This window comes from Pieris rapae, chromosome 2, assembly GCF_905147795.1.
Source record: "Pieris rapae chromosome 2, ilPieRapa1.1, whole genome shotgun sequence".
In the NCBI taxonomy this organism is placed as follows: Eukaryota; Metazoa; Arthropoda; class Insecta; order Lepidoptera; family Pieridae; genus Pieris; species Pieris rapae.
In genome coordinates this window covers 8205390-8226662 of record NC_059510.1, presented here as the reverse complement: position 1 = coordinate 8226662, position 21273 = coordinate 8205390, and the positions used below count along the sequence as shown (strand labels likewise).

Sequence of the window (21273 nt, the reverse complement as noted above, 5' to 3'; positions counted from 1 at the left end):
TAACTGGATGTGAGTGTGCGTCTCACAGAGTCAATGGACGAACAGAAAAGATCGATGTCAAACTGAGTTGAATATTGGTTGTAGGTCCGTACACTTAGAATCATTAATGTATTTTTCCTATAGTTAGTATTAGTGGAGGCATTTTGACGGTGCCTGAACCATTATAAGTCAGTTCGCAAGCTGAGCTTGATATTATTAATTCAACATACCTTTGACATCTATACTAGATGCGTACGTTTGTTTATCTTTGATATGTTGACGTTGAAAAACTATTTCTATTCTGACAATCAGTCTCAGCTCAAACTAGCCAACTCACCAGTTAACAATGCGGAAAACATTTCAATGCAACTAAAATTTTTCAAACCAAAATAACAATGGGTTCTAGCATTTCAATTGAAATAGTTCTAATGGACTTTTACACGTGTAGAATTTTCTATGGAAAATTACATACAGTTTTCAGTTAGAAATGTATAATTCAAATAAAACATATAGGAATGATTGTTCAGTTTTATTTTTAGTATATCTTATATCTTTAAACGAGCAATTCTTGTAATGATAGAAAATAACAAAAAGCTGGTGTTTGAGTAGTCCCAATTTAAACTGAAAAATGTATCTTCCTGACATCTATCGGCGAATAATAATACTATTTTTTGTTTAAATTGCTTTAACGACATAACAACACTAAAGCAATTCAGCATATATATTCTATACTGTTCATATTTCATCATTTTATTAGTATGTAATTCGTACTTAAATATAATTTCCAAAAAACACAATTTATAAAAAAATTAAAATACCTAGCAAAGCTCGGCCATCCAGGTACTAATGTACATTAATTAACACGCCTGTCAAAAAAAAGGTTTGTCTTCCTTTATTGAGTAGAACCATTAAAAAAACATTGCAATTAATTTTTTAATTCCTCTAAGGTCGCCCCAATTTACAGCCGTATACTGCAGCGTACGTCTCAGTGAGGCGCAAAAAACATGAGGCGGCATTGTTGTGGAAGCTTTGTTCTGCCACACGCGCGTGTGGGTTAACAGTTACCTGAAAAGAATTGAAAAATGTAGTTACATACCCAAAATAATACATCGTACTTATTTATTCGATACGAAACAGATTGGGCAATTTTTATGTTATCTTATTATTATTAGAGCTTCAACAACCTACGATACATCTTCACACTATTACAGAATACCAGCCACTGCAAAGCATTAGCTCATCTCTCTCTGCAGTCGGTAGTTGATGAGCGCTGCGGTCAGTAAGGAAACATCTGGAGCGGAAAATCTGTTTCCACCGGTTTCTGTCCAGCTACTCTATTATGTTTAGTTTTGAGGACTATGCGTCTTTCGCTTGATCGGACCATATAGTTGGTGAACGCTCACGTGATCTTTTGCCCACTGTGTTATCAACCACGATCAGTTTCTCCAAGATCTATCGCCTCAGCGCATTGTATGCTATAAATAAATAAAGGCCGGCACCCACTAAAAATGGGTGTCTATGGGCTGCGATGCCGTTTTTGGGCGTAGACTCGTTTGCTATTATGTTAAAAAAAGATATAATTCGTTGGCCTAAGGTAGACAGACAAGACAGTAAGCGGATTTCAAGATCGATTGTGCGCTCGCACTCCATGATTCTTAACATCAGATAATATAGGTTAAATATATATAGAATATAATGTTCTTCTAATTCGTAATTGTTTCAAGATTTTCACGTAAGTATCCAAATGTCATATAGCAAATAGCATATAGTCGTTATTCTATTTACCACCTTATGTTTTTATCATAAATTTTGAAACATTTGAAACAACAACCAAAACTTTACGTGAAGGAGGATCTTAAAATTATGCTATGCTTTGATGGACCAATTAGGTCCATCGTAGTTTACGCCTCGATTATTAAAAAAAAACAAACAAATTAATACTTTAGTTTGTTTGAAATCAACAAAACAGAAATAATTCTTGAATAAATACGGGAGTTTACAATTGGTATAGCAATTTGACCAGTGTTAGCATGCGAATAATTGGAAGTTTACGTTGAAAAGGTACCTTAAACGTGTAGTCGCCTGGCACGACATCTGTCACATCCACCCATTGGCAGTCGATATTGTACTGGTATATATCAGAACAGTTTACGGATACACCTGTAAAGTTTGTTATATTTGTATACATTACTTTTAGGTTTAGGTTGTAATATCTTATCTTATATCTTTAAACGAGCAATTCTTATATATATATATATATATATATATATATATATATAAGAATTGCTTATTGAAATTGAAAATCGGGATCGGCTCCAACGATTTTCATGAAATTTAGTATACGGGGGGTTTCGGAGGCGATAAATCGATCTAGCTAGGAATAAATGATAGAAAATAACAAAAAGGTGGTGTTTCAGTAGTCCCAATTTAAACTGAAAAATGTATTTTCCTGACATCTATCGGCGTTCTGCACCGTGTATCAGGCAGAACTGGTGGCGTTACAAAGAGCGGCGCAGACAGCGGTGCAGCGGAAGGAGACCGAGGTCCTCATATACAGCGACTCAAGGTCTGCATTGGATGCGGTTGCGGGGGGACGCTCTTTCGATCCCCTGGTCACCGAGATCCGCGAGCTTCTTACCCAGCACCCAGAGAAGAGCGTCAAACTTTTCTGGGTAAAAGCACACGCGGGGAGAAGAGGGAACGAAAGAGCGGACCAGTTGGCCAAAGAAGCCACTAACACAAAGCGGAGGCCAGTCTACGACCGCTGCCCGCTATCATACATTAAAAAATTAATACGCGCAGGCACGGTGCGGGAATGGGTCAAGAGACAGTCCGAAGAAACAACCGGGGCGACAACTAGGATGTTCTTGCCCGACCCAGAAGCTGCGTACAAAATCGCAAGGACCAAAGGGTTTAACCCTATAATGACCCAAATTTTGACAGGGCATGGAGCCTTCGCGGAATACCTCCACCGCTTCAAAATAAAAACGAGTCCCGCATGTGAATGCGACGAAAACACAATACAAACGGTGGAGCATCTCCTAGTGGAGTGCCCCATATTCGCCATTCAAAGGCACGATCTGGAGCAGACCGTGGGGATGCGGATGACACGCAATGTGCTGCCCGACATCCTTGCGGGGCACAGGACGGCCCTGGAAAAATTTTGCGAGCGGATTCTGCGGAGGACGCGAATATTCAACGGCGCCCGGAATATTGCTACGCCCTGTAATTAATTCAAAATGACCAAAATGCTAAATTTTTATGAAAGTATGTAAAGTGAATGTAAATAAACAAAGAAAATAAATATACAATTTAAATAAAGAAAACTACTACACTATACTAGGAAATGTAAAATGTTAAGTAAATGTGAATGCATAAAGCTGCTGTAAGAAACACAATATAATATAACATAACAATATTAAAATAAAAATAAAAAATTGAATGAACAAAATAAACACAGCAAAAAAGGACCCTGATAAGCAAAAGTCAGGGGTGGGTTCGCAGCTCCATTAAAAAAAAAAAAAAAAAAGACATCTATCGGCGAAAAATAATACTATTTTTTGTTTAAATTGCTTTAACGACACAACAACACTAAAGCAATTCAGCATAATATATATTCTATACTGTTCATATTTCATCATTTTATTAGTATGTAATTCGTACTTAATTATAATTTCCAAAAAACAGAATTTATAAAAAAATAAAAATACCGAGCAAAGCTCGGCCATCCGGGTACTATGATATAATATATGTAAATAATATATGTCAAACAAAATTACTTTTAATTTCATTTTCTTGTAATTGGTTTTTATTCGTGTATTTCTTGGTTTGGTTTCTTTTTCTTTTACTTTTGGGTTTGTTGCATGTACGATATGTGATTCTGTGTAAATATTGAACGACTACAATGTTGTTAGAAGCAATCAAACAATCTGAAGTATTGTTTTTGATGTAAGTGGCATTTTTGTCTGTTTTGAAAGTCTTTAAACCTGTTTAATGTAAAAATATCGAAAGCTAACACTTATTTTTATCTCTTTTGCCATATTGTGATTTTGCCGTGATGAAAAGATTTCTTTAGCTTACGCGTTATAATTTTAAGATTTGGGGAACGTTTTGGAGATACCCGTGTCACGGTTTCGAGCTCTTTCTTAACAAAACAAATCATTAATTTTACTCACAATATAAAGTTTTTTCCAACATACAATTATAATTTAATTTAATTTATTACAAAATACGTCTTCTATCTCATTTCTATAATTTCGTTAAGTTGTCTCGCTCTATTATAATAATTTAATTTATTAGACAATCAAGTATTAATTATGTTAGATACAGCAACGTCTTAATAAACAAATTAAATTAGTAAGGTAAGTGAAATTAAAATTACTTTTAGTATTTAATTTAATATTAGTAATTAAACTAAAAACCCTTATGACACAGAAAGTTTTTTTAAACATATTATGTTATTTATGGATTTCGTATTAAATAGAGATACTTAGAACCTGCAGCCTCACAATTTGAAGACACTCATTATGTCAACTTACCCTGATCACCATAATTTAAACAGGAATACTTCTTTTCAATACCCGGCAGGCATGTATTATCTTCTAAACAAAAGGAAGCTTTGTGTCCTTCAGCAATTCTTTGACCAAAGCTGTCTAAGACGTCAAATGTTGCGAATACTTCCATACTGTGGTAATGCCTGAAAATATTGTGAAAGTTGTAAAATATTATATATTTTTCTGTAAACTGAGAATTGTATTGACAATTTAGGGGCGTTAAAATTGATACTGAAAAATGATGCTCTAACTTAAAATGTGTTAAAATAATTTTTTATCAACTTTGACATTTTGGACACAAGCGAAGATTGTGACTATACTGAGGTATACTTTGGACTACGGGCCTCAGACTTTAGACGCTAAATGACTCCCGTAGAGCAACAACATACTTATTATAATTCGAGACCGGCCTCGGATTCGAATGGTCAGGCCAGCTTAAGCCAATTTTATTTAGTACAATTTCTAGAGACACCAAAACCACTAACAAAATTATAAGTTTAAATAAAAAAAACAAAATATCTTTATTTATATGGGTAAAACAGGTACACTTATGAACGTAAAAAAAAATTAAATTAATTGTACATTTATATTTACTACCAGTTCGCAAGTCAAGGCCGTAAAGCGGGCAAGAACAACTGGCAAGAAACTTTCCGCCACTTTTTCAATCGCCAAGTTTTTAATGCAAATTGTTTGTAGATAAATAGAACAACATATGTTCAGCATTGTTGAAACGGTCATCCTAATTGATTAATGAATGGTTGTGTTCTTTTTTACAAATAATAAATACATAGATATATATCATAGTTATTTCACACATTACGAAAACTTTATTAAAAAAAATATCTGGGTTAGATACTAGTAAAAAATACCTATTGAGCCTTTAAGCTCCGCATAAGCCTTTCAGAAAAAGATCTTTAGCTGACAGCATATCTTAGTCTTATAAATGAAAAGAACGCTTTTCGCAACTCATAAGAAGCCTGCGTCATTTACATGCATGACATATGGAAATTTTAACAATGGGTAGACTCGGCGCTTGCGATAAAATTCAGCCGGTTTATATTAACTTTAAGTAAAGTAAATATTTCTTAATAATTATTTACGTGTACAACTTAGATGTTTAGGTATAGGTGGCACATGTACATCATCATTTTACACTTTGACAATTAACTTTCATAAGATAAGATGTCATGTGAAACATGCTGTAATAGTTGCAGCTCCTTACAAATAAAAAAACACGGCGATTAAAAAGAGTGGCGGAGAGCTTATTGCCACGTTCTACGGCCTTGATTTGAGAACTGGCAATAATATTAGAAGCATTTTATGTATTTTTCTTATTTTTTTTTATATTTTAAAGTTTTCATTTTTTATTCACCATTTATTTTATTTTATAATACAGCTTTTTATTATTAAATGTAAGTGGAGAATATTGTAAATACTGTGTGATGCAAATAAATCAAATATACCTAATCTTAAAACTATATATTTAGTAATGTGTAATATGTATTATGTATACATTTAAATTTATTTCACGATATTACGTAGTTATTGTAGTGTGTACATGCAAAACGTTGCATTATAATAGTTTAAGTCGACTTCAAGACTACAAAAACCTTACAATAGCCATGTTAAACTTGGTATTTTTCAAGTTAAATATGAGTTTTACCGCATTCACAAATGAACTGGACGAGGGTGAATTTCTTTGACAGTTCCCTCGGAATTAATTAAAATACTTTAGATTTGTCGTCGCTTTAATTTTGTTCTGTTATCTGCTCTGTAAATCTACATTTAATATGTACAAATGTATAATTCACCAGAATTAATAATAATCACTAACAAAATGCTACGCACCTACGAGCCCTCTAGCATTGTGTCTATGGTATTACGTACATCAGGTGAGCCTCCCTTTTAGATAAAAAAAAAGTGTGTGTGTATGTGCTGACGAAACAAGATAAAATTCTTTTCAAAAACCTCATGTTCCGCCATATTCTACGTTAGTAGAAAAAACGAAACTAACAATAGAAAATCCAAAACGTTGACTTCGGCGTTTCGGTTTTTTGTGACGCGCAAAAGAAGTATAACTTCAAAACAAACTTTAAAAAAAAATTACCACTGTATTGTCAACACAATGGTTAATTTAAATTTAAAACAGAGAAAAAATCTTACATATGACACAGATGCCACTGCCATAGATGTTTGGGCAGATAAGGACGGAATTCAGCATTCCCAATATTCAGAGATGCGGCAGTGAACCGCAACAGCCTTCGTGTTTCAAATTGCCAGTTTGGATTTGTTTTTTGAATCTGGAAGATATTAATTATTATTATTTATTTAGTATAGTAATCCCAGCGCTAGTGCACTCAACGAATAACTATCGTAATCCAGTGATGAAATGCCGAAGTGTTAAATGTACAGTGCCACAGGAAACACTTATTTTCTATATGTTTTGAATTTTAGTTAATCTAAAATTCGCTAGTGTGCTTGACAAATTCAAAAAGGCATTAAAAATTCATGTTTGTGTGAACATAGTAGACTAAAATAACAAAGAGAAATGAAGATCTTTTAACAATTGTTATTTTTGGTTACAAATATAGGTAGGTTAACAAAACTGTATATTTGTTAAGTTAAGGTTTTAATTATTAAAACGAAAATATATTGTATAGAATACAAATCATTTAGTAAAGAAATGTTACCTTTGTGGCTTAGTTGGTACAGGTGGCTGTTTGGTATAATAACTAGGTTACATTACGATAACAGATAATTTCTCGTGTGTGTTTATTAAACGGGTAAAGCAAACAAAAACATGGTATGTTTATTAGCCCCGGTGGAACGAACAGCATAATTCAAAAGCCCATATAAACAATAATCATTTGTTGACTCAGATAGCCGATCACCTACTTGTCTATAGAATTTGTAATACAAAAACATCTGCCTATTCAATATAAGAATTTATTTGATATTTTCTTTATATGCTTTATAGTCAATATTTTGTTCGAAACATTTGGTTCACGAGTATGTAAGTGCGTGCTCCTATTTCACCATGCCTTCTGCTGATAGAGGATAAATCTTTGTTTTTAATTTATTTTATTATTCTTTGTTACTCAAGATGTCATATCAAACATGGTGTCATAGTTTCAGATCCTTACAAACAATGTGTAAAAAAAATTGGCGATTAAAAAGCCACCCTTTTTGGGTGAGTTTATTCTTTCGTTCTAAGCCCTCGATTTGAGAACAGGCAGTAAATGTAAAATTATAACTATTTAATGTATATTTCTTTTTTTTTGTTACCTATATGAATAAATGATTTTTGATTTGATTTGATTTGAGTGTTTAAGGTTATTCTCGCCATACGACCACTTTGAAGTACTCGAAATTTGTATGTGAATAATGTATTTTGTTCGTGTGACGGTAAAGGATTATTATATAAAGGTATATTTATATCGTTTAAATGTAGAAGACAAACTTATCTTACGTATTAACCTGCAAACCACGTATTTTAAACATTCCAATTTAAAAAAACAAAACATCTAACGAACCCTTACTAAGATATCACGTTTCATTGTGATTTAGTTTTTATTCCCTTACATTAAAAGCTATATTCCATTGTGAATTCAATAGGCATGTCCAGATTTATCAACATGATTGATGTTTGCTGAATAAAACGTTTATTTATTTTGAAAATTGTACGAATGTTTGATGAGTTAATTCAGTTTTAAACCGAATATAAATAGTATTTATCTATGTTGATATATTTTTTAAGTAAACCTATTTAATTCCACACGAGTATAAAAAGATACTAATCATCTTATTAGTATATGGTTAATTATTATTATTTATTAGTCTAAAGCTTATGTAATTTGTTGATGATATCGGTACTCTATTAGGGATAGTGATCTCGACAATTTTGGGATATCGGTGTAGGTCTTTAAAAATTCGTGAAGGTGACGATTGGGTTCGCATTGTAAAGAAAACTACACATTGTTGTCATGACTTAAAATGAGTGAGTAATATATCGCTTATCTCCTTTATCATTAAAAAAAAATCTAAATATTGTTGATTGCGCTATGAGTTTTGATATATATTCCCATGTCTCAAAACTTATATGAACTTTATATCCAAAACTTAATGTTAGGGGCGTAACTTAAACGGGCGATTTCAAAGCGTTTACAAAAATTGCGTATTATTTCACTCAACGAAACCTCATTACAAAAGTATCGTCAGTCTTGAAAGATGTGTTGATTCATTTACTCTCATACACGAAAAGAACTATTCGCATTTATAAGTACAGCCAAACGCACAATTCCATCTTCTTGCGATTTTTCTAAGCCGTGGAAAATAGTCTTTTTCTAGGTATTTTTTCTAGTTTTTCTGATGTGTCGCCCGTGAGTATAAGTACCTAATGTAATATTTTTTTTTTAAAGTGTCTCGCGAGCCAGATATTATCTTACAGCGACATGCCGATTAAAAAATCTGCATTTGTCATTTCCCGAAACCTACCTCTCGCTAGCCCGACGGGTTACCGATAAATTTGTGTTTTTAATTTTTAAATCGGCGCTGATACACCCTTTATAACTATATTGTTTCAAATATATAAATAACCCAATAATAAATATGTAAGAGATAGAAATCTGTGGGTTGTCTTTGAGAAATAGGTAATATTACAGAATTTATTGTAGATCTCTTTAAGATAAGCGATTCAATGCATTAATAGCCAGCGATAACAATGTTGGAACAAATCTTGAAATTTCGTTGGAATTTATTATATACCTGTCAAGGAATGCTAGGGATGAGGATATATTAGGATCGAGACAAAATAATTAAATCATTGAGATTTTTTTCGATGTTTTCGATGAATATTGTGACGACCAATGAGCAAATGTCTCGAGGGGTGTCGAGCCGTTATCTTGACTTTTGAAAGAGCGTAATGCAGGACAGTTCTGGTTGAGGAGTCACAGGTGAAGGGGTTAATCTAAGTAAGGATTCTAGCCACATGACGCCCAACTAAGGACGATTTAAATATCCATGGAGTGACGATATTTCTCCTAGATTCATATTTACGTTTCAATATACAGTGATAAAAAGTTTATGCTGTTTTCCATTGTTAAATTTTGTACCGGAGCAACTCAACGGCGTCTTAAAGTGAGGATAATGAGCATTATAAACACCATTTCATGCGGATTCATTAATGATTTTTAGGCCAAAGTCGTAAGAAAAGATAAAATTTGAGTTGGTAAAAAAAATTTACATGGGCCACAAAATCATAGTTTGAAACTATTCCTTCATTGAAGTTTTGGTACCAAAAAGAATGGCAAAGAATAGAAAAAAACAAAATGTTATGTATTTCCAAAACTTAAAGACTTTTACTAAACATGTTTTTCTGAAACACTAATCGCAGGTACCATTTTACGCATTAATTGTATTATATTGTAAATAATTTATGTTTTAAATGGCTATGACATAACAAAAAAAATATTTTTATTACGATTACGCAAATTATAGAAATCCATTCTATAATTTGCATGAAATTATAGAATTTTCTCATGCAGTAAACTTAGTGGTAGAAATAGGTAACTTACCTCATAAGCAGATTTACTCAAACAATTTTCTTCCATAGCACATTGCAGTTGGAACATAGGTGCGTCTTGCAAGTGTGCACTACTTTCTATTGCGTTCGTATCAAGTAGTAAGTCAGCTAAATAGTGACTGCATATTACTGCTGCTACGTGTCCTGAAATAAATTTAATATTTATACGTTTATAATATACTAGCGACCCGCCCCGGCTTCGCACGGGTGCAATGCTGATACTAAATACACTACAGAAAATCTGTAAACGTTGTATATAAAAATGTGGGTTATCCATAAGAGATAGACATATACCATCACGGACTTTTCTGTAGACTTTTTCAATGTGTACAATACTTAGTGCATTATTTTGATAAAACTCGTAGGGTTCAGCCTGCGTTTGCAATGTAAGCGGAAAAAATGTAATTATTTACGACATCACATTAGAAACCTCAAAAATAACAGTACTTTTCCACTATTTAATGCATATTATTATACATATAAACCTTCCTCTTGAATTACTCTATCTATTAAAAATCGCATCAAAATCCGTTGCGTAGTTTCAAAGATTTAAGCATACAAACTACAAAGGGACATAGGGACAGAGAAAGCGACTTTGTTTTATACTATGTATTCTTCATGATAAAGTAAAAAAATCTTAAATTTTAAGGAAGAATAAGCAATATTTAAAGTTAAATGTAAAAAGTATTAGCGTTGCCTGGAAGAGATCGCTTGTTAGCGATAAGGCCGCCCGTTGCGTCCCTTGTAATTTTTATGTATTGTGTTATTTGTGTTTCTTTGCAACGAAGTGTGAATAAATAAAATGAATGAATAAATAAAACATCAATTTTCATAAAGGAACGAAAAATGATTTTATATTATGTACTTTAGGTATCTCTTCCAGGTGGGAGAGATCGCTTATTAGCAGCAATAAGATCACCAATAGGCTTTTAATGTTTCTTATTATAAAAAAGTGCTGTAAAATCAAATTATTACGTAAATAATTTCAATTTGACTGCTTCTGTTGCTATGTATATTCATGATTTAGTAAAGTTTAAACGTAGGTTCTGGATTCATACCCCACCATGACAAATGGTGTCCACTTTTTTGCCTTCGAAACAAAAACAACAGGCAACATTCTTTATCTGAAAAATTTAGTAACGTTTGTTGCATATTATCGTGAATTAAAGCTGTCACAACATTGTGTACAACAAGCAAGGTTTCAAATCGACATAAGTGTATTTTAGTGTACTGCGCAAACATAACATACAAACAAGAGAAAATATAATCAAAATGTTAATGTACAAGGAAGCCCAAAAGATTGGCTGTATTAAATTATTCATCCTCTGAATATTCCGAAATGAAGTATTATCCTAATATGATGTAAATTTTAAGGAAAACGGAAGTTCTTGCACGAAGATTTTATTTTTATTTAATTTGGGTTTGAGCACAATTCTCAAAGAAGGCAGTGCTTAATACTTTCGTGGTATGAGTGTAATAATGTGCTTTCCACGATAAAAAAATTATAGATAAATGAAATGTGAAGGTATTAGTATGTTTATAAATACTACGTTTAGTAAGTACTTTACGTTGCAAGCGGCGATTAAAGATAAGTACCTAAAGACGATCTGCCCCCCTAGACAAGTGGCATTCGTTATCAAACGTTTCGCAATCGAATAATACGCACGATCAGTAAATTATGTATTCTAAGTCTGCTATTCTTAAATTATGAGTAAAACGACGTTGACTAGTTCCTATAAGGTCGCGTTACAGAGGCCCTGGCGTCGCTCTCGCATTCTACCGGAGCAAAAGAAATTCTGAATTGCCACGTATTGAACATATGGTCATCATAAACCTCGCAGACGCCATAGACGGTTTAAGCACTCGCCCGGTACAGCCCAATTAATTTTTTTTTCAAAATAACACTAATTTTGTCCAGCGTTTCCTAACGCGGAATTACCGATTCAACAAACAAACAGAATTCAGAAAGCGCGAATCTGAATAAGGTATAATATCTTATAGGTACAAAATCGAGTTCTTGGAGAACACTTGTGTTGCACACTACCCGCAAGATTTTAGCGCTTACTTTATAGTAGGATTTAAAGTAGGATAGTAACAATTAAAATATTACCTTTACCACCAGGACACATGACATTTCCAAATTGTCGATGCTTACAAGAGAACAAATTTGTTTCATTTCCCTCACATTGCACACCACTTAGAATAATTCTAGAGCTGCCGAAGTAGTCTGTTTGTAGAGCTTGTTCAGCATAACCCAGGGCAAGGTGGTGGCAGATAGCTGATGCTTCATACAGCGTCCAGCCATCAGGGCATATGCTGCCCCAAACATTGTTGTAATAGATCTAAAATGACGCATAAAATCATGCACTTATCCCTTTATCAAAAATTTTAAAAGTTTTCTCTTCTATCTAATATAAATAACCATTAAAACGCGATTAATGGTTGTATTGATTATGTCTGGAAGTTCGGATTCTGCAGCCACAGATCGGCGTGTGACGTATTTTTTTTAGCTATATAATACAGATTACGGAAAGGACCACGGGGAAGAAGGAAAAGTTGCCCAAAAAAAAGGTGGATAGAAGAAGTAGAAGCGGGTGCAGGAAACTAATGGAGAAAGAGAGACATACCGAAAAGGGGTTCCGATCGACCTTACTGAAGGTATCTACGATATAAGATAACAAGTAAAAAAATGAAATATATAAAAATGTATAATAATCTAAGATCCATATTGAAGTATACTGTGGAAATTAAAACACAATTCAACAATTTTCTCGATAACATTTCCATTCCTTCCTTTTATATCTTCTTTTTCCAATTCCTTGTATAATACGTTAATATTTGCTACATCACTAACACGAGATGATATTTGCAGTTTTGTCTGGATGGGATAAGGGAAGTGATTTTAAAGTCACTATTTAGCCCGCACGGTATCAGATCGTAGAGTATTAATATCTATGGTATATATGTTTAAACTTACCTCCACTCTTCCTTCAAAGCTGTTTCTACCTCCGACCAGTCTTAAGCTGGCACCTCTTACATTGATTACATCGTGCAAGTATCTCGTTTGAATTTCGTCTGCTCTTATTTCCTCTTCATTGCATATTACTCCTGCTGCTTCGCTTATGTCGCAGTCTGATGAACCCCAGCCAGAGAAAATACAGTGGTTTAAAGCTGTTTCAGTACCTTCGCAGACCACGTCGTCCATCCAGAATTTTTCTGTGACAAAGCTTAAACTTTTTTATTTTGTTATTTGTCATCTATTATATATATATACTAGCGGATCCGACAGACGTTGTCCAGTCTACACGTCTTTAATTTCAAAATTTAAATTTTTAATAAGCCATTTTGATGAAAATTATTATTCAAATGTTATGACAATATCTAACGATCCAGCACATGGTCACACACGATATAACACAATGATAACAAAACTTTTTTTAAATTTCGGGGCAGATTAAAATTCGAATATTATTTAAAATTTGACACTGCGATGGTAGGGCCGTCTGTCGGATCCAATGTAAAACATTCCAAAATCAACAACAACTAATAAATTGAAAATTAATTAAAAAAACATTGTCCAGCGGACAAAATTGTGAATCTAAACCATTCCCAGATCCCCTTGAACACACACAAAAAATTTCGTCTAAATCGGTCCAGTCGTTTAGGAGGAGTTCAGTCACATACACACGCACACAAGAAATATATATATTAAGATGTTAACAGATAGTGGCGCCATCGCTCTATTATGTATATATATAACATTATTATCTATTAAAACTCAGTCAACTGTTAATACTTCTCATATTTTCATGCACGGCGTTAATTTCTGGCAATAAAAAATAATAATATTTCTACTTGTCATTTTCATATGCCATATATATTTTTGGTTAAGAATCTGATGCAAACAATTTGTCTTTTCTCTATAACCATAAACTTTACGTCCTTGGCATTTTGTGGCCTCAAAGGAATAAACACACTACCCAAAGCTTCTCCATATTGTCCACCATGGGTGGCAACACCAGTTCTATTAAACGCCCGACATACTACTGTGGCCGCTGCGTTGTCCCACGAATCATCACAAACAGCACCCCAACGTCCAGCGTGGTGTATGTAAATATTTCCTGAAAAGAAGGGTTATATAGTAGTAGGGGTAATATTTTCCTGAAAAGAAGGGTTATATAGTAGTAGGGGTAATATTTTCCTGAAAAGAACGGTTATATAGTAGTAGGGGTAATATTTTCCTGAAAAGAAGGGTTATATAGTAGTAGGGGTAATATTTTCCTGAAAAGAAGGGTTATATAGTAGTAGGGGTAATATTTTCCTGAAAAGAACGGTTATATAGTAGTAGGGGTAATATTTTCCTGAAAAGAAGGGTTATACAGGGTGTCCCACGGCGATGCCACACGGAGGGAAAGTACCTTAAATATTAATGATAGGATATTTTACTGAAAGAAGACATCATTTAATTTTTCATAATAAGTAGAACTGCATTCACAGATTTTTTTAAAAATCGCCTACCTCAACCGGGAATCGAACCCGCCAAATGTGACAGTAAATTTACATGTATTTTATAATAGCGTTTGAAAGGGCTACTAATAAGCATTATTTTTTCCTTAATAACCTAGCATATTAAATGAAACTAAAAACATAAAATTTTACATTGTATTAAAAAAAATATCAAATGCTCAAAATGTGATCCGTTGTTGTTGTCTGTTGTATACAAATTCTCACTCTTTTAATAATTTCTCTTGAGATTTTAAGAAATGAGATTAATAATCTTCCTGATGCAGATCGACGAAATCTCATATTCCAGCAAGATGGGGCTCCGGCTCATAACAGTAGGAGAACAGCCGAGTTTCTTAATGAACATTTTCCTTCCTGGATCGGCACTTTTGGACAAATTAGATGGCCATCGAGATCCCCAGATCTAACACCACTTGATTTTTTTATGGGGTTATGTAAAAGATTTAGTTTACAGGAACCGGTACAACAGTGTGCAGGAGTTACAAAATGAACTTAGATGTATTATTTTAAACATCCACCATGCAAAAATAAGTAAATCGACAGGGAGAGAAATTATTAAAAGAGTGAGAATTTGTATACAACAGACAACAACAACGGATCACATTTTGAGCATTTGATTTTTTTTTTTTCATAAAATGTAAAATTTTATGTTTTTAGTTTCATTTAATATGCTAGGTTATTAAGGAAAAAATAATGCTTATTAGTAGCCCTTTCAAACGCTATTATAAAATACATGTAAATTTACTGTCACATTTGGCGGGTTCGATTCCCGGTTGAGGTAGGCGATTTTCAAAAAATCCGTGAATGCAGTTCTACTTATTATTAAAAATTAAACGATGTCTTCTTTCAGTAAAATATCCTATCATTAACATTTAAGGTACTTTCCCTCCGTGTGGCATCGCCGTGGGACGCCCTGTATAGTAGTAGGGGTAATATTTTCCTGAAAAGAACGGTTCTAGTTCAATATAGTTTCGCTACTAATTCATATCTGATAAATCAAGTCTAGCAAGAAGTCCAAAAGCCAACTCATCGTATATAACTATATAAATAAAATATAGGGTTAAATAGGGTTGCCTGGAAGAGATCGCTTGTTAGCGATAAGGCCGCCCGTTGCATCCTTTGTAATTTATATATATATTGTGTTATTTGTGCTCCTTTCTAGCAACGAAGTGTGAATAAATAAATAAATTAAATAAAACATATCTTAGACATAATGGGTCAAAATACCAATTTAGAAAGAATTTTTAAAGTTCTCGTGTCCGATTTACTCTCTGCAACACATTACTTCCTTTGAATTGTCTTGTGATCGAAACGCTCACGCCAATATTAATAATACGACGAAGACATTTTTAAATAGGGATTCATATAAAATCTAATGATTTAAGAGAAAATATATAAACAAAAAATTTACCTACGTCTACGACACAAAAATAAATATCATGCCAGACCCTTTATTTCAATAAAGAATATAATCTACTTAAAGAACCTCTTTAGAAAATTTCTTCTGGACCCAACATCATTCTGTAATTGTAAGGGTTATATAATAAAAATGAAGTAGCTGAGGCAGAACGTACATTTAGTTGACGTGACCAAACTTGACCATTTCTAGAAACTGTTAATGTGCCCAAAGGAGGTTTTTACACCTAACCTTTTACAAGTGCCTGAGTGTGGATAATTTACAAAAAGGCTTTTATTTTATCATACCAAATTTTTATGTAATATGAACAAAGTCTTATGCTAAACATTACCTTCAAAGCTACTCTCTCCTCCCAATAACTTAACTTTTCCCTCCATTCGTTTTTGTTTATTTAATAATTTCTGTATGAATGCAGCTCTTGTGCTTCTTTCATCTTCACTCAAATCTCTACAAAACGCACTCACTAATATCAGTGTAAAAGTAAATACATAGTTATGCAATCTCATTTTAATACGACACTTATGGAATCTCAGTGGTTCCAGTAGGATACCTTATGAGATACCAAATAAAAACCGATCCTATAAAAGCTTTATAAGATCAATGAAAAATCCAGCTGGTATTGCAAATACCAAAACTGAAACGCGGCCTTATAATCGAATAGTTATCAATTATGTAAACGTTATTATACGAAGTCTTCCATACAACTGACTGATCGTAGAATGAATTAAATTGTATCTCACTGTGTAGTTCAATGTCAAATGGCTATTTGAGTTCGCTGGTCAATTTCCATAGATTTGGCGTAACTACTTCAAACTACAATTAGTATGCTTTGCCGAATTGTTACAGTATATAAAAACATTACAGTCCTGAAATACTGAGCCATTGTGTATAAGTGACTGTGAATTGTTAAATAAAATATATATAACTTACTGTATAATTACGTAATATCTACAAATAAGGGCTGAGTAAAAGGAGCATCTTAATTGAAGAATTTTAAAATTCTCGTAACCAAGGCGGTAGATTTGATTTCTTGATCCTTTAACTGTGTCTGAGACGATATAATGAATAAATGTATAAAAACATAATTAATTTTTTATTAATATTTTTTATTGTACGCATCACCACGGGCCAAAATAGTCGTTTATTTGTACAATTTGAATGCAAACCTTGAGATGCAGGATATATTTCATGTGGTTAACCACATATATACTCATGTTAAGACTAAAAAGAAGTGATACCATTAACAATTGACGATCACAAATCTACTTGACCCAAATTGCCAATTGAAATGGTGGCGCTAATAAGAATACTTGTAAATGATTTTGTAACACAAATAGACTGTATGAATGTCCATTTCTTGATGATGTTTTCCTTAACTCATGAATAATATACTTATTTACTTCTGTGTAAATGTAATTCTGTCTCTTACAATCACAGCGTGAATACAATTTGAATGTTTTTGGTTTAAGTTTTATTCTTGAAAATTAAATTACAAAACGCTACAAATTTCTGTGTCTGTTTCGTCATAATTGTGTTTTCTTCATCATATTTTACTTCTAAGGCATGCATTTCCTTGCGATGTTTTCTTTCACCTCACGAGCGACAGTCCAATACGTACATAGACCAAAAGTCCATTAGTGCACAGGCTGGATTCAAATTTATTATTTACGTCCTTAGGAAAAAGTTAATACATAGCTTGTCGCATCGCTCGTAATTGTAGCGATGCAATGTTTGCATTGTCATATTTATTAAATTATTACTGAATTTTATTTCTAAAAAACGTAGATACATAGATAACTATGAAATATCTTTGCCAATCAATAATCTAATCATATTTATTCATGAGCGCAGTAAAAAAGGTGATCGTATGTTGATTTCCTTTCAGTCACATTTCTTCATTCAAAGACAAAGCATTCAATTTGTGGTTCATAGAACGAATGAATAGGCTTTAACCTATTTATCATACATATTATTTAAGTTGAGTAATAAAAAGGAAGCGGTCTAGCGAGACGTGACCCGACTAAAATTTCCAAACTAATTCACTTTGGAAATGGATCATGATCATGTAGTTAGATGATTAATAATTTATAAAAATAATCAATAATATCATTTACACACAATAATGTGGATGTCCGGTATTTGGATACCACTTCTTCATTCTGTAACAATTTAAAAAAGTGACTTGCAAGCCCGTTGTAAATTGTTAAATATGAATGCTTTTTATTTAATATCAAGCACTTATAAATATATATTATTGTTATAAAAATACAGTTTATAAGAACATAACTTTTACACATTTAACATAAATGTGTAAATCCTAAATAAGCAAACGTCAAATAATTCCAACTTGTATGATCTGTGGTCGCGCTTTGGCGCCATTCCTGAGTTTTATTATATTGACCTTTTTTATAAGGTTCAATCCCGTTTGTAAAATTGTTTGTTTTGTTGTGTTATACAGCACATATATCATATTAAGCATTTGATCAATCCCAATTGCATTGACATGCAATAGGGATTGTTATATGGGATCCCATCCCAGCATAGCAGAAAGATACCCACGTAAAGAAACTTAGCAAAAAGAAACAATTACGTTAAAATGTTAACTGTTAGTACCAAAACAGTTAAAATGAGAATAAAAGGGTTTAAAATTCTGTATTTAAGTAACTAATTTATTTACCAAGAATTGAATTCATTGAATTAATCAACTCACAATATCCATTTTATTGACATTGAATCAAGATAATATTAAATCTTCGTAATATTTCTCAAGGGTTCAGGGTGTACACATCTGTATCGGAAAAGAGGCTAAAATACTATATTTTTGACTCCTTGCTCTACTCTGCACTGTATTTTATGTGGTTAAAATAAAACGGTTAATAATCCTTTGCATAAACTTAAATAAATGTTATGTTTATTTTAGTGGACTGTTTATCTTTTTTAAATTATCTATACGCCAAGATTGTAATATACGTATAGAATTTGAATATCAAAATGTGCAAATTTGACTAAATTATTTTAGGTTCTTGTGTTAGTTTCCATTAAGCAATTATATTACCGAGTCACATTATCTCTAGTGAGGTCGTCAAAATCTGTTCCATCAAAACAAGGAAGGATTTCCAAAAAAAATATTTGAATACTTGGTCACCCTAATCTAGATTTTAGCATTAATCGCCACTTTATTATTTCAGAGGAATTTCATTTCTATCCGGAATTATTCACGCATAATCTTACTGGAGATTTTCATAATAAAGCAATTAGATTTGCCGAACTATATATAAGCTTATCATAATATAAACAGAGATCCTTACCATCTTTAAATTTACATTTAAAATTAAAGTCCGTAAAAATAATTTTTGTTTCTATTGGTTGTATCTCTCAAGGAAAACACCCACAGGGAGTCGAATCCACAGTTCGCTAGTTCGTATATTTTATTTTTCTTACTTACTGTCAATGTCTATCTATTTGTATATAGCTATGTTTCAATTTATATGAATCTAGCTGACCCAGTGAACGTGGATCCGCCTAGCAGTATAATGATAATTAATGGTATGGTCTAATTCAAAAGTAAACTTATTTTGTCACGTACAGTTATTTCCGAAGTGTCTCGAAAGTGAGAAAGATACATTAAATAATAGTAATGTTATGACCTTCAGAAAATGACAGTCAATAAAAAAAAAGTACTTTAAAATTTAGTTTATAGTTCAGTTGGCAATATATATGAAGGAAAGGAATAACGTGCAAATTTGTCTGTAAATTTTACATTATTTGTCATTTGAATTGCTCAATTCTTATATAATGTATATCGTAGGTACATATTATATCGTACGTTATTAAATTTATCTCAATTACAAGCAGATAATCATTTATTGAATAATACATATTATAATCACTGGAGACCAAAGAGCTGGCAGCTACTGCTACAAAGAATTGGTCTAGCTATTCAAAGGGGGAACGCTGCCAGTATCTTCGTAACCTTGCCTAAAGGGACTCCTTTTAATAACATATTTAGTTATTACATTTATTTATTAAATAATTAATATAATATAATGAATGTCAGTATTAATTAAATCAGAGGCACTACAACCTCTTTAGGTCTTGGCCTCAGATTTCTGAATCTGTTTCATGATCATTTTTAAATCTAATAGGCAAGCAGGTGATCAACCTCCAGTGCCTGACACACGCCATCGACTTTTTTGGGTCTAAGACATGTCGATTTCCTCACGATGTTTTCCTTCACCGTTCGAGAAAATGTTAAATGCGCACATAGAAAGAAACTCCATTGGTGCACAGTCGGGGATCGAACCTACGACATCAGGTATGAGGGTCGTACGCTGAAGCCACTAGGCCAACACTGCTCTGAATGTCAGTATTAGTATAATATATATTGTGTATGTATTAGCAAGATTCACTAGACGGATCCATAAGCCCTACAAATGTACAATCTCTATTTTAATATGATACGTGTCTTATTATTTATATTTATATTTCGAAAAAATACACGAAATCGCGAAGCAAATCTGTTTAAACAGAAGAACAACTTGTAAAGCCCCTTAAACTTCTATAATACAAATGATTAAACGTCTTGAATATTCAAATATTTAATGACTGAAGAGACTTTATTTTATAGATTGTTTTCTTAATGGTTGATTAACTGACAGAACGCTTAATGCATACTAAATAAGTGTACTTTGTGAGATATTAAATTTTGCACGTTCCATTCACAATATTACATTATCAGGCTTTTATAGCATTTAATATTAAAAGAGTGCATATATATAATTCCCATTACGAGACAATGAGGAAGACTCGATTTAAAATATACCTAGACCTATAAATATAATAGACCTAGGTAACACTGAAATTTTTATAAAATGAAAAACGGCTCTATGTAGAAAGTTGACAATACTTTTACTGTTTTTCGAAGTAATTTGCGATCCTCTCTACACCTCGTTGCATTAGATTTAAACACCGAGAAAAGCAGTGGGCCCATTTTTCCTTAGGGGTCACTTGTATTGCATCATTAGGGCTCGTAAAGCGAATATCTCCCATTTTGTCTTTAGTTCTTGGGAATAAATGAAAGTCGTTGGGCGCCATGTTTTTAATACTTGGTCACCCTAATCGGTAATTCGTTCGAAATTATAAAAATAAAACCCTTGGTCTCACTTAAAACTCATAGTTACTTGGTTTGTTAGTATAATTTGTCTTTATTTATGATAGTA

At 32.7% G+C, this 21273-nt stretch overlaps 1 protein-coding gene across 1 annotated transcript; it reads right to left on the bottom strand.

Moving 5' to 3' along the window:
- Nucleotides 1-827: 827 nt before the first annotated feature.
- Nucleotides 828-16770, bottom strand: LOC111002892 (lysyl oxidase homolog 2B). Its single transcript, XM_045634376.1, has 9 exons — nt 16386-16770; nt 14094-14234; nt 13091-13329; nt 12224-12455; nt 10106-10257; nt 6696-6832; nt 4518-4675; nt 2045-2139; nt 828-1044 (listed from the first exon to the last, which is right to left on the bottom strand). Exons 1-9 carry the CDS (start codon nt 16558-16560, stop codon nt 922-924), a joined length of 1452 nt encoding a protein of 483 aa, XP_045490332.1. The 5' UTR covers nt 16561-16770; the 3' UTR covers nt 828-921.
- Nucleotides 16771-21273: the final 4503 nt, after the last annotated feature.

Excerpts from the sequence above, each read along its gene's own strand:
- LOC111002892 (XM_045634376.1), bottom strand. The coding sequence starts at position 16,560 with ATGAGATTGCATAACTATGTATTTACTTTTACACTGATATTAGTGAGT. Across the intron at positions 2,140-4,517 it reads TTTAAATTATGGTGATCAGG|GTGTATCCGTAAACTGTTCT; the intron begins GTAAGTTGACAT and ends CAAACTTTACAG. Across the intron at positions 1,045-2,044 it reads CAGGCGACTACACGTTTAAG|GTAACTGTTAACCCACACGC; the intron begins GTACCTTTTCAA and ends AATTCTTTTCAG.